At 51.5% G+C, this 12489-nt stretch overlaps 1 protein-coding gene across 2 annotated transcripts in view; it reads right to left on the bottom strand.

Annotated features, from left to right (window-relative positions):
• Positions 1 to 9345, bottom strand: part of KATNAL2 (katanin catalytic subunit A1 like 2) — a 34845-nt gene extending 25500 nt beyond the window's left edge. Inside the window, exons 1-6 of one of the 2 annotated variants that reach the window (XM_004616116.2) lie at positions 9258 to 9345; positions 7661 to 7703; positions 6322 to 6439; positions 4072 to 4170; positions 2266 to 2364; positions 1966 to 2043 (exon numbers count right to left, since the gene is read on the bottom strand). In XM_004616116.2, the coding sequence (XP_004616173.2) occupies positions 1966 to 2043; positions 2266 to 2364; positions 4072 to 4170; positions 6322 to 6439; positions 7661 to 7703; positions 9258 to 9330 (510 nt within the window). In that variant the 5' untranslated portion in view covers positions 9331 to 9345. The remainder of the gene's footprint in view (positions 1 to 1965; positions 2044 to 2265; positions 2365 to 4071; positions 4171 to 6321; positions 6440 to 7660; positions 7704 to 9257) is intronic. The other variant, XM_055128156.1, reaches the window with a different exon arrangement.
• Positions 9346 to 12489: the final 3144 nt, after the last annotated feature.

Here is a 12489-nt window from a genome sequence, read left to right as displayed (position 1 = left end):
GGGGGTCAGGGCAGCTCTGTCACATGGACTCCCCAAGGCTGCAGCGGGGTTTTATCTAGTGTGGGCCCACGGGGAAAATGTGCACCCCTCCACCCCTGTGACAACAACATGGAAGGGAAGGGAAGGGAAGGGAAGGGAAGGGAAGGGAAGGGAAGGGAAGGGAAGGGAAGGGAAGGGAAGGGAAGGGGAGGGGAGGGGAGGGGAGGGGAGGGGAGGGGAGGGGAGGGAAGGGGATGGGAGGGAAGGGGAAGGGAGGGGAGGAGAAGGGAGGGGAGGGGATGGGAGGGGAGGGGAGGGGAGGGGAGGGGAGGGGAGGGGAGGGGAGGGGAGGGGAGGGGAAGGTGCGATACATAAACAAAAGCCATCTCAAGAGACACCACTTGCCCGGCAGCCCAGATCTGCAGGCTAGCCACTTGCAAACCCTCAAGGCCACCCCTCCTTCTATGGGAAGGGACTTCATCGTCCTTGAGGTCCAGAGCACCCAGAGATGTGAACCAGACTTGTTGTCCACTTCCAGAGTGGAGACTGAGTCTCCCCACGTTCTCATTTCCTGATTGCAAGTTCCTCCTGACATCCACCACAAGTCCTCCGTGGCGTGGCGGTAGAGTTCCCTGGCCCTGGAGGCATTCAAGCAGAGACAGCTGACAGCCCCCCAGGCGACAGTAGCCAAGATGGAAGGTGGGATCACTTCCAGCTACTCTACAACTCTGTCATCACTAGCCAGGTCAGCTTTCTCTGGGAGGGTGAAAAAAAATTTTTTTCTATGGATCTGAAAAAACATTTTCTTCTGGTTTCAGTTACCCCCACTCTCCCCATTGTCACTGCCCGGTTTGGTCCAGTGTCCTCTCTCACTGCCAATAAATTCACAGCCGCGTCCTTGTGTCCACTTTGCTGAGAGACAGTAGCCGTTCCGCCATCAGCATGAGCTGTTGCAAACCCACAGTGGCCCTCTCTCCCCGTGGGGCCCTGCCCAAGGTTCTCGTCACCCTCGTGCATGGCGCCCTGTCTGGGGAGCCCTGCTTCCTCGCCCGCCACTCTCTGCCACACCTTACATCTTCCAGGCTCTCTCTGAAGCACAGGCTGTCATATGCTGGGCACGCTCCTCAGTGCGCCCGAACTCCGCACACCCCCTCTTCACTCTTGTGCCTACGGCTCCCTCCTACGTGTCCATTTCCTAAATGCTTCCAACCCCACCCTTGGGCACAGATACCCCTCCTGGGACAAGGAACTCTTGTGGGTAGGGACCATGTGGGGGCTGCTCTTTGTGGCCCCCACCCCCAGCATGCACCAAAGGCTTACAGTCGCCTCGGAGGAGAAGCTGTGCATTTGGCATCCTTTCAGACACCTCTCTGAACCCCAGTTGTGTTTCAGTCAAGTCTGAAATCCAATGCCACCAGTGATCAGAATGGCCTCCTCTAGCCCAGGATTTATTCTGTTCCCATGGAAGCACCCCAAAGTCACAGCTCTGTAAGAAGAGGTTCTAGTTAGCAAATCCAGTCAGTCAGTTCTGTCGCTAGCCACTGGCCTCTACTGCCTTCGGAGCCTGGGGAAGTCGAGCTGGGCAAGTCCCTGACTGGAGGTGGGCTCCCGTGTTTCCCGGACATTTCCCTCCTCCTGGCCCAGGGGAGCCAGCGTCAGGCAGCTTCTCCCATAGCCTGCCTTCCCCTGACGCTCGGCCTCACTGCTCACCCACCCTTCACCTGCCCCTTCCTTTCTAAATCTTTTTCCCTTTCGTGTTTCTCCGGCCTCTCTGGCGATGGCGGGCTTTTTATATTGCAATTTCATGATTCTATCATTTATTTATCATGCATTATTGTGCCTCTAAACAATCTGAGTGCCTCTGCAAGTGGGGGTACTTTATAAATAAATGATCATATTTATTGCTATTAATAAAAGCAGCAGCCCGCAGTGCTCCGGGAGCCCCAGTCGCGCCCGTAAATTTGTGAATTGAACAGCAGATCTTACCCGGCTCACCACGGCTGCCAGTTCTCGCATCTCACTGTTCATGCCAATAAATGCACTCAGAGGCTTCAGCAGCCGCTCCTGAGAAAGGAGACAAGTGGGGATGGGGGTGCTCGCATCATCACAACATCGCTTCCTCTCTGGAGGAATTCTGGACACCGGGCTTGGTGACACAGAGGGAGGGGCCAGCTGTGACTGTCCACACCCACTCTCCGGGTCTCTCTGGACTCAACATCTCGTTGCCAGTGTTGGCGCCGGGATAGAAGTAGATTGCAAGAAGTGTGGCTCCTCCTGGTCACTTACCGAGGAGTCGGGGTTACAGTTGAAGCTGTTCAGGTCAAGTTCACTGCTAGCTCCTTTGATGGCGTCTGTGAGCAGCGCCCTGAAGTCAATGATCTGGCCCTGAAAGGGAGGACTGTTAGTTATTTACAAGCTCTCGGCGCGCAAGGCCGACCCACCACAATACTTTTAGCCTCATTAAAGCCAGACACATTTATGTCCCTCGGTATGTGCACAAACTTAAAAGAAGCTTCAGAACAAAAGACAGGCAGCAACAATGAAGAAGATGATTTTTTCCTCAATTGGGGCACTCTACAGAAAAGTTGTGAAAAGGCCCATGGCCACCCTGAGTTCAGTCCCTGGCATCAAGCATGATTCCCCTGAGCATCACCAGGGGTCACTCTTGAGTCCAGAGCAGGGAATAACCCCTGAGCACAGCTGGATGGGACCCCAACCTCCTCAAAACCCAAATCAAAACAAACCCCAAAAGCTGTACATTACCTTTTTTTAGAATGAAGTTGATTTGAATAAAAACTGTCACTCATCTTTTTTTTTCTTTTTGGTTCACATCTGGTGATGCTCAGGGGTTACTCCTGGCTCTGCACTCAGGAATTACTCCTGGTGGTGCTCGGGGGACCCTATGGGATGCTGGGGCTCAAACCCTGGTCGGCCGTGTGCAAGGCAGATGCCCTACCCGCTGTACTATTGCTCCAGCCCCAAACTGTCACTCATCGTTTGGTTGCAGACACAGACCCTCTTCTTTCCAGTTTGTCTGCTTCCGCAATGGGCTCTGGTCCTTAGGAAACCCCCTCGCCCAGTAGGGCCCCTCGGCCCACAGGTGGAAACCATATTTCCAATATAGTCCCTAACAGACATTCACCAGACAGTGGAGCGCCCAGCACAAAACACTTATCAGCATCCTATGTGAGGGCAATTTCCAACCCTTCTAATACATCTGCTCGTAGGGGAGAGGGGGCAAGAGGGAGGCAGTATCCAGAGAAGCTAAGTGACGTATTGAGGCCACAGAGCAAACAAGTGACTTACAAGCCATAATGCTATTCCTGATGGCCACCCACCACACTCTAGCCAATGCCCCTCATCTTTCCTAGCAGCAGGGGGGAAAGCCAGGTGCAAAGAGCAACAGGGTGCCGGGGCATGCTGGGCCCTCGGCTGAGGTTGCCTTTACACAGACCTTAGGACGTGGAATGTGGGCAGTGGGATCCCACTTCAGGGACACCAGATTTTATTCATTTACTTATTTATTTTTATTAATAATAATAATAATAATAATAATGCCACACCCCAAAGTGCTCAGGGTTTACTCTGGCTCTGAGCTCAGGGATTACTCCTTTTGGGGCTCATATGGAGTGTTGGGGATCGAACCCTGTCAGCTGCGTGCAACACAAGTGCCCTACCCATTATACTATCTCTTCAGTCCCTGGAAGGAAAATTTATAGACAGACTCTTTCAAAGAGTCACTTCCTTGGTACCTGAGCAAAAACATCCACTCATCAGCAGGGTATGTAGGAAGGGGAGAGGAGGGAAGGGGAGAGAATGGGAAGGGAGGGGAGGAGAGCGGAGGGAGGGAAAAGAGAGGGGGAAAGAACAGGAGAGAGGAGGGCAAGGGGCAAGAAGGTAGAAAGGGATGGGGAGGAATAGGGGAATGGAGGGGTGGATAGGATGGGTAGGGAAGAGGGGGAAGAGAGGAGGGAGAGAAGAGAGGAGGAGAGAGGAAGGGAGAAGGCTTGAGAGGGGAGAGGAGGGGCCCCGGGCAGAGAGGGGCAGTGAGGGGCAGCATTCCTCTCTCCTTGGCCTCACAGTGGCACTCACTCTGTGTGCTCGGCTGGTTTCCTCACGGGCACCCTTGCTGATTCCTGACACAGACAAGCCGAAATTTGTGCTCTCCATTGGCGCGTTGTTAACACCCTCCTGGAGAAAGGGTGGGGCAGTAGGAAGTCAGCTGTGAGGGGCTCTTGGAGGCACTGGGGGCCCCTGCTCTTCCCTCATCGCAAAGCAGATGCTGGATTCCAGGATTCCATCCAGCAGTGTGGGGCGGGGGGGGGGTGGGGGGAGGCAGCCTTGGAGCTACTGGGCCTCTTAGGTGCAGACAGAGAAGGAGGTGGCAGCACCTGCCCTGGAAGGACCAGAGGATGCTGCAAACAGAGCCACTTGCTCTAGGAGGACCAGAAGATGCTGCGACAGACCAACTGCCCTAGGAGGAGCTGTTCTGGGCTGAATATCCCTCCCTTCCTTCCTCCCTCCCTCCCTCCCTCCCTCTTCCCTCCCTCCCTCCCTTCCTTCCTCCCTCCCTCCCTCCCTCCCTCTTCCCTCCCTCCCTCCCTCTTCCCTCCCTCCCTCCCTTCCTTCCTTCCTCCCTCCCTCCCTCCCTCCCTCCCTCCCTTCCTTTCTTCCTCCCTTCCTTCCTTGCTCCCTCCCTTCCTCCCTTCCTCCCTCCCTCCCTCCCTCCCTCCCTTCCTTCCTCCCTCCCTCCCTTCCTTCCTTCCTTCCTTCCTTCCTTCCTTCCTTCCTTCCTTCCTTCCTTCCTTCCTCCCTCCCTCCCTCCTTCCCTCCCTCCCTTCTTCCCTTCCTTCCTTCCTTCCTTCCTTCCTTCCTCCCTCCCTCCCTCCCTCCCTCCCTCCCTTCCTTCCTTCCCTCCCTCCTTCCTTCCTCCCTCCCTCCCTTCTTCCCTTCCTTCCTTCCTTCCTTCCTTCCTTCCTTCCTTCCTTCCTTCCTTCCTTCCTTCCTTCCTCCCTCCCTCCCTCCCTCCCTCCCTTCCTTCCTTCCCTCCCTCCTTCCTTCCTCCCTCCCTCCCTTCTTCCCTTCCTTCCTTCCTCCCTCCCTCCCTCCCTTCCTTCCTTCCTTCCTTCCTTCCTTCCTTCCTTCCTTCCTTCCTTCCTTCCTTCCTTCCTCCCTCCCTCCCTCCTTTCCTTCCTTCCTTCCTTCTCTCCTTCCTTCCTCCCTCCCTTCTTTTCTTCCTTCCTTCCTTCCTTCCTTCCTTCCTTCCTTCCTTCCTTCCTTCCTTCCTTCCTTCCTTCCTTCCTTCCTTCCCCCCCCTCCCTTCCTGTTTTTGGATCACCCCTAGAGGTGCTTTCTTTTTTCTTTTATTTCTTCCTCTCTTTTTCTTTTTTTTTCTTCCTTTCTTTTTCTTTCTGTTTTTGGGCCACACCTAGAGGTGCTCAGGGCTTCTTCCTAGCTCTGCACTCAGGACTCATTCCTGGTGGTGCTGGGGGACTATCTGGGTTGTGGGGAATTGAACCCAGCAAGGCAAATGGCCTTCCCGCTGTGCAATGGCTCCTAGCCCTTGGACCCTTCCTTTCTAGCCCTTTTCTTCCTTCCCACTGTTTCCGCAGTTCTCTCCCTTTTCTTTGGGTGCATTTTATCCTAACACAGGGTAAGGCACTTTTGGCACTGATCTCAGGAACCAGAGGCTGAGACTCACTGCCATCTGGCTGCCGTCTTCTGCCCCTCAGCAAGCCCAGCCCGGATGTCTGTGGTGGGGACCAGCCATGGCACTCGGGGGAAAGCACTGGGGAGACACTGAGGGTCAGCTGTACCGAGGACCACCCTGACTACACTTAGGAAGCTGGTGCTCAGGGACAGCTCGACCTGCCATCTCAAGGGAGAGGACCAAGCATGACAGCAGCCAGTCCCCCTGCTCTGCAGAGCAGGCTTGGGTCTCCCCTTGCAAGCTTAGCAGCCTTGCCCCAGTGAGAGGCAGGGAAACCAGGGCATCCTCTGCTCCCTGCCAAGTGAAGAAGCCAAGGGGAGGTGGCATTTAATGAAATCCCTGAACTGTGAAAATAAATAATAAAATTAAAAAGATCCTGCATGGGGCGGTCGGGGAGGGTCGGCCCTTGCCTTGCAGGGGGCCACAGTGGCTGTGAGTCCAGTTCAGATTTCCAGGGCTCACTCCAGAGCACAGAACCAAGAGTATCCCCCAAAGAACCACTGGGTGTGGCCCAAAAATTCAAAACAAAACTAACCAACCCCTTCTCCTATTCTCCCCCCTACTATCCTCCAAAATAAATGTGACCTTTTCCTGGGACACCTCGGCAGCCAGGTGGGCGAGCAAAGCTTCACCTCTTTTGGGTGCTCCTTTTGGAGGCGTTTCGAGTCCCCTGCCTTCCCTGTCACGGGTTTGGACCCAGGTCGCTGCTGGTTGATCTTGGGGAGGTTTTGACAGCAGTCTTTCATCGCCCTAGGGAGAGAGCAGAGAGGGGCCCTGGAGGAAATCAGTCCAGCCAGGAGATGAAGCAAATCTCTGTCCTTCTGGGGCTCTGGGCGAGGGGTGGGCAGAAGCAGGTCACTCAGGGCAGTGCCCGGGTCCTGAGAATGGCCAGTGGTGTTGCTTAGGTGACCAGCTTAGTCTTCTCTCTCTCCCTCCCCACGCTCGTTTTGTTGGCTATGTGAATGGCCCCTGTAGGACCCCTACCTCAACCTGTCCCTGAAGTCTGGGTTTCTTTATCACCCCGAGATTCCCACATTTTGCATTCCCCAAACTGTGCCCTGCTCAAGAGCAGCTTCCTTGTACCTGCAGCATTTCCACATAGGCTCTGAGAAGAGCGATGGGGTGGTAGGGAGTGAGGAGGAGGAGAATGAGGCAGAGCCGGAGGCAAGAGTGGAGCCTGGGGGGAGCAGCCATCCAGATGAAGACATGGGAGGGCAGCTGCTACCAGATGCTGCAAGTCCCTAACTTTGAGGAACTTGCATGAATAGAGATGAACAGAAGACCAGGAGGGTGAAAGAAACACTTGACTGGCTTTGAGCAACAGGTCTGGACATGAGATCTGCGATTGCAAGAATTTTCTGGTATGATTTTTGAAGGGGGGAATAATAAGTTGTTAAATACTGCTCAACTACTCACTCTGAGCCATAAACTCATTACAGGTCATAGTTGGCTCTGACCTTATTGTTAGTGGTGGTGTTTGGGTTTTTCCTTAACTTGTATTTTTTTTGGGGGGTAGGGAGGCTGGGAGGTAGGGTTGGGGCCACATCCATAGGTGCCCAGTGGCTACTTCTGGCTCTGTGCTCAGGAGTGACCCCTGAATATAACTAATGCTTGGGATAAAATCCGGCTTGTGGGTATGCGAGGCCAGTACCTTACCCCAAAATGCTCTCTCCCTGGCTTCCACTGCATAGTAGTGGGGTCAGGATCTGAGCTGGCCTTTGCATCTCAGAAATCCTTTCCCAGAACAATGCACTGTGACAGGCTAGAAACACGACATCCCTGCATGCAATGACGTGAGGTAAGACCAGGAGAATTGACTTGTGGGGAAATCTGTGTCTGGGTCGCCGAGGTCACAAAGACCTCACGCTGGTACTGCAGACCACCGTGGAGCTGTGCTGGAGAATCTTCTGGAAAGGGATCCTGTACAGGCCTGGAGCTGAGTTCATTCAGATAAATTACCATTCACTTTACCTTCTGGCCTTCCCTCCACTTCTTGGTGATAAATTATTTTCTGCTGCGATAAAACAAACGGGGAAGGAAATAGACAGGTTTTAGTTTCTAAGAGAAAGTGATTTCTTTTTTTCTAGTCAGGTTCATCCTTTTTACATTGTTTTCGGGATCTGTGACTTGACCTTTTGGAATCCAGAGACCCTAAGTGACTCTCATAGAGAGAGAAAAGAATTTACCAGGGAAGAAGCAGCAGCTTGTTTGTCCCCAGTGTCTCTACATAGAGGAGGACCCCAAGGGCCCTGGAAATAAAACACATTGGAACCGTCACTGACAGCCAGTGCAGCAGGAGCTGGCCTTATGGCTGTGTCCCATTTTCAACAAACCCTGGGCCATGGTGCTGTGCTCTGGGGTGCACCAGGAGAACAGGGATCACTGTTCCCCTGCAAATAAAAACATGGCGTCCGGCACGACAGAACGCAGCTCCAAGCCAGAGCAGAAGGAACCATCCGGAAACAAATGGTGTCAGAGCATCCGTGGCCACCCCACGGTTAGGGATCAGCACTTCCTCTGCAGAGCTAGGAACCAACCAGCCGTGGCTGCTAAGGCCTGTAGCCATATGAGGAAGCGAGCTCAGATCGAACACCTCCCTCGGACCCCTTCCAGCCCAGACACTCAGCCCTGGTCTTATTTATTTTCGCTTTATTTAAACACCAGAATTTACAAATTTGCTCATAATACAGTTGCTATGGGCATCCAACCCCAATTCCACCCCCAGAGTGACCTTCTCTCTACCTGTCCTCATTTTTCCAACCCCTCCTCCACCTCCCCCCCCCACACCTGCCCTCACAGAAAGCATAAAATAATTACTTTTATATTGCCTATTACAACTAAATGGCTAGTAGAACTATCGGGGGGAAAATGAAATTGTATTTTTTGGATAAGCCCTAGTTATTTTAAATCGATGTTCCCCTTGGTTTCCTGGTCCCTACATGAAATGTTAAAGTCTGTGGCTGCACAAGTGCCTTATAAACAGGACAATGATCTCCCTTGGTTTATAATTACTTCCCCCACTTCCAGACTTCTGAGTCAATGTTGCTCCAACAAAGACAGCCGCCCCCCGAGCCAGCCTCCTCGGCTGCTGCCCTCCACTGGGCCTTTGCAGTCTATTGATCATGATCCGGATTGATGGCTTTCAAAAGCATTTCATTATCTATACATGAGCTATTAGCTTCCCCAATACTCATTTTCATGTTCTTTTCAAGAGCCATAATAGGTCTTCCTAACAAGAAAGAAAGAAACAATGTCTTCTGTCATTCGTCCCCTCCCGCCAGCTCTTTCCAACTCAAAAGAAATGAGGTTCATGTTGGTGTTCTAAAAAGAACTTGCCAACCTGCCACGTGTGGAGAGATCTTGCTTCCACTGCCAAAGATGCACATTCCCATGCCACTGCCAGCCTGGACATCTGCGTCTGGATGATGCAGCAGCAACTATCTGTGCTGACCTGTGGAGGGTCTAGCCCTCCCTGCCCAGGTGAGGCGCCATCTTGTCCGGGAGTGAAATGAGGCAGGAAGGTGAGTCTTAAAGGTGAGCTATAGCCTATTTCTCAAGAGCCATCTACCTGGATCTGAAGCCTTTTTGATGATTTTAGGGTACTTCTGAAATTTTACAAAATAATAGCTCTCATAGTCCATCAAAATCGTTTCAAGATCAACGTTGTCACAAACTTCAAAGTGTCGCAACCCCAGTTTGGTTTCTTGCTCCAAAGCATTGGCTGCATCAATATATCTGCATATTTCAAGGAAGAAGACAAGTTGACTCTGGGTAAGAGTAATAACTATAAAAATAATTACAGGACCCAAAAGACTCACCCCCAAAAGTAAGTCTCTCTCAAAGAGTAGATTATATAAAAACTGGAATAGATGAGATTTGACTACAGAGTAAGGTCCTCGCATACATTAAATACATCCAAATATTGTCCTTTAAAGCACTGCTCTGAGATGCTAATTTTTCTAATAATATCTTCAGTGTTAAAACATTTTTTGGATGTACTTAAAAGTCTGTAACTGGCTGTGATCAATTAATTGTAAACACCACTGCGATAGCACAGTGGTTGGGCGTTCGCCTTTCATGCGGCCGCCCCGAGTTTGATTCCTCCGCCCCTCTCGGAGAGCCCGGCAAGCTACCGAGAGTATCAAGCCCGCGAGGCAGAGCCTGGCAAGCTACCCGTGCATATTGGATATGCCAAAAAACAGTAACAATAAGTCTCTCAATGAGAGATGTTACTGGTGCCCGCTCGAACAAATCAATGAGCAATGGGATGACAGTGACAGTGATACTTAAAAGTCAAGTCAGTAGGGACAGGAGAGAACAGTTCAGGAATTAAGTTAAAGTGTTTTTCTTGCACACAACCAACCCAGGTTAGATCCCCTGCACTGCCATGGGTCCCCTGAGTACTACCAGTAGTGATCCCTGACCACAGAGCCAGGAGTCAGCCCTGAGTACCAGCAGGTATAATCCTACACACACACACACACCCTCCAATAAAAAAATAAATAAAAATAAATAAATCAGCTGAAAAAAAATCTCTTGTGGTACATCTTTACTCTTGCCAAAAATGGATATTTGCCAAACTTGTTTACTTTATTATTCACCAGTGTAATATCTGGCAGTTGGCAAAATCCAAATTCAACATGATTTTCCATTCCTGAGGCAAATCAAAAGAATGTGCTGTGAGCCCTGAGGGAGATCCCAATGCCAGGTGAATGACTGAGGAATCTGGTTTAAGGAAACGTGTCTACTGGGGTGTTCTCTGCTGGCCGTCTTTCCCCAGCCACACATTATTCTCAGGTGCTGCGGGATCTAAGTAACACCGTTTTGTTCATCGGTGGTTTTGTTTTGATTTTGTTTTTTTGGTAATGCTGAGAATCAAATTCATGACCTCAAAGTAGCACCTCCCCCGGCTTCTTCATGTCAGCTGAAAGTGACCTTGATTTAGAAACAAGGACCTTCCAGTCGAGTCTTAGTGCTTTGTCCCTGCATCTGGCACAGTGACGGGTCCTGTCGGCAATGAGGGAGGTCACTGCCTTCCTGGGGGTTGGGGTGGACATCACCCCTTGCTTACACTCTCCTCCTAATGTCGACTCAGCAGCAAGGCTGAGACATAGAGGCCGCACATCTGTGCTACTCCCTGGACCAGTATAACAGGATCACTGGGAGCCTCCCTGGTCCCCATCTCTTGGGTTTAGGATCATTGAAGCCTTCCAGGAACTAGAGCTGCTGGACGAGAGATACTAAGGTTGGCCCTGATGGTGTCCCTCTGCCCCCAGACTGAGTACCTGTACCCCCCAGTCTTGAGTTGGATGTTGCGTGAATTATCACCCATCACTCAAAATTCCTACTTGCCCACCTTGTGAGCCTGCCACATTCTCCTGCTATGGATCCAGGAGGGCAGGTGCCTGTACCCTGGCCCTTACCTGGGTCATGCAGGTGGCACCTGCCTGTTTAGTCCATTATGCTAATTCTCCTTCACAGTGGCCAGCAGTCCCCTCCATCCTGTCCACCCATGGATCTCAATAAAATGTGAGTGTCACAGGTCAGCAGTCAAGGTATGTCTCACAATCCTCTATGTGTGGGAAGACGCTTCTGGCCTTGATCTTAGTTCCTATCTTCCTTATATACATTGGGGGACAGGAGCTGGGGTTCAGATTCAAGGTCTCAAAGAGGCAGATGATCCACCACTTATACTATTCACCTAGCCACCCTCCCCCGTACACTCCAGTGTTTTTGTTTTGGAGCCATACTCTACACCTGACTCTGTGCTCAGTGATCACACCTGGTGGTTCTCAGGGAACCATATGCGGTGCTGAGGATCAAACTGGGGTAAGCTTTGTGCAAGGCAAACACTTTAATTCCCGTACTAACTCTCAAGCTCTCTCCACGTATATTTTTAATGACCAAATACACAATATGCTCATATATGGGCACTTGAGAGACAAACCAACCACAGAGGAGGAGGGAGGTGATGAGGGGAGTGAGAGGGAGGGAAAGGGAACTTGCACCCAGATTCATGTTGTCTCTACCATCTTTGAGTTCTATGCTGCACTCGACTGAATAAAAGAGTTTTTTGGTTTGGGGGTGCCAGGGATCAAAACCCGTCCTCCACATGAAAGGCATATGCATGCTCTGTTACTGAGCCACATGCCCAGCTCCTTGGCTCCTGGGGCTTGGACAGATCATACAAGCATAGAGGATTTGGGTGGGGGGTGGTTTGGAAAATGGGGACAGTGGTGGAGGGAAGGTCACTCAGACGGTGGGACAGCTATTGGAATATTGAAAGCCCAAAACAATTGTATGATGAACAACTTTGTAAACCATGGTGTTTAAATAAAGAACTGTATTTTACTTTATTTTTTAAAATAGGAGACTGTAGGCCCAACGCTTCTAAACTAGTTGGTCAGGATAACACAATGCTTCTGTGTGCTTTTTTGGCACTGTGGGGGCTTGAAAGAGCCTCATCAGACTGGAAGGCAGGGCCATGAGAGGTGCAAAAGCACCAGGATGACAGAACATGGAGAAGAGAGAAGGACAATGGGCAGGGTACAGCAGCAGAGGCATAGGAGAGAAGGGAGGAGACTGTCAAGAGTCCGTGACCGTCCACCATCAGACTCCCCAAGGCTCCACCCTGGGTGTTCACGTGACCAACCACTGTGCCCAGCACCTTCTTTATCTGCCCATCACAGCTGCCTCCCCAGAGGCAAGTCTAACTCGAATCTCCTTCCCTACAGCACTTCCGCTCATTCTTGGTGGAGATCCACAATGATCTAATGAATTCTTAGCATTTTGTTGAAGGC

This window comes from Sorex araneus, chromosome 2, assembly GCF_027595985.1.
Source record: "Sorex araneus isolate mSorAra2 chromosome 2, mSorAra2.pri, whole genome shotgun sequence".
Lineage (NCBI taxonomy): Eukaryota > Metazoa > Chordata > Mammalia > Eulipotyphla > Soricidae > Sorex > Sorex araneus.
Note: the sequence above shows the minus strand (reverse complement) of the source record. Positions and strands in the feature narration are given on the sequence as shown.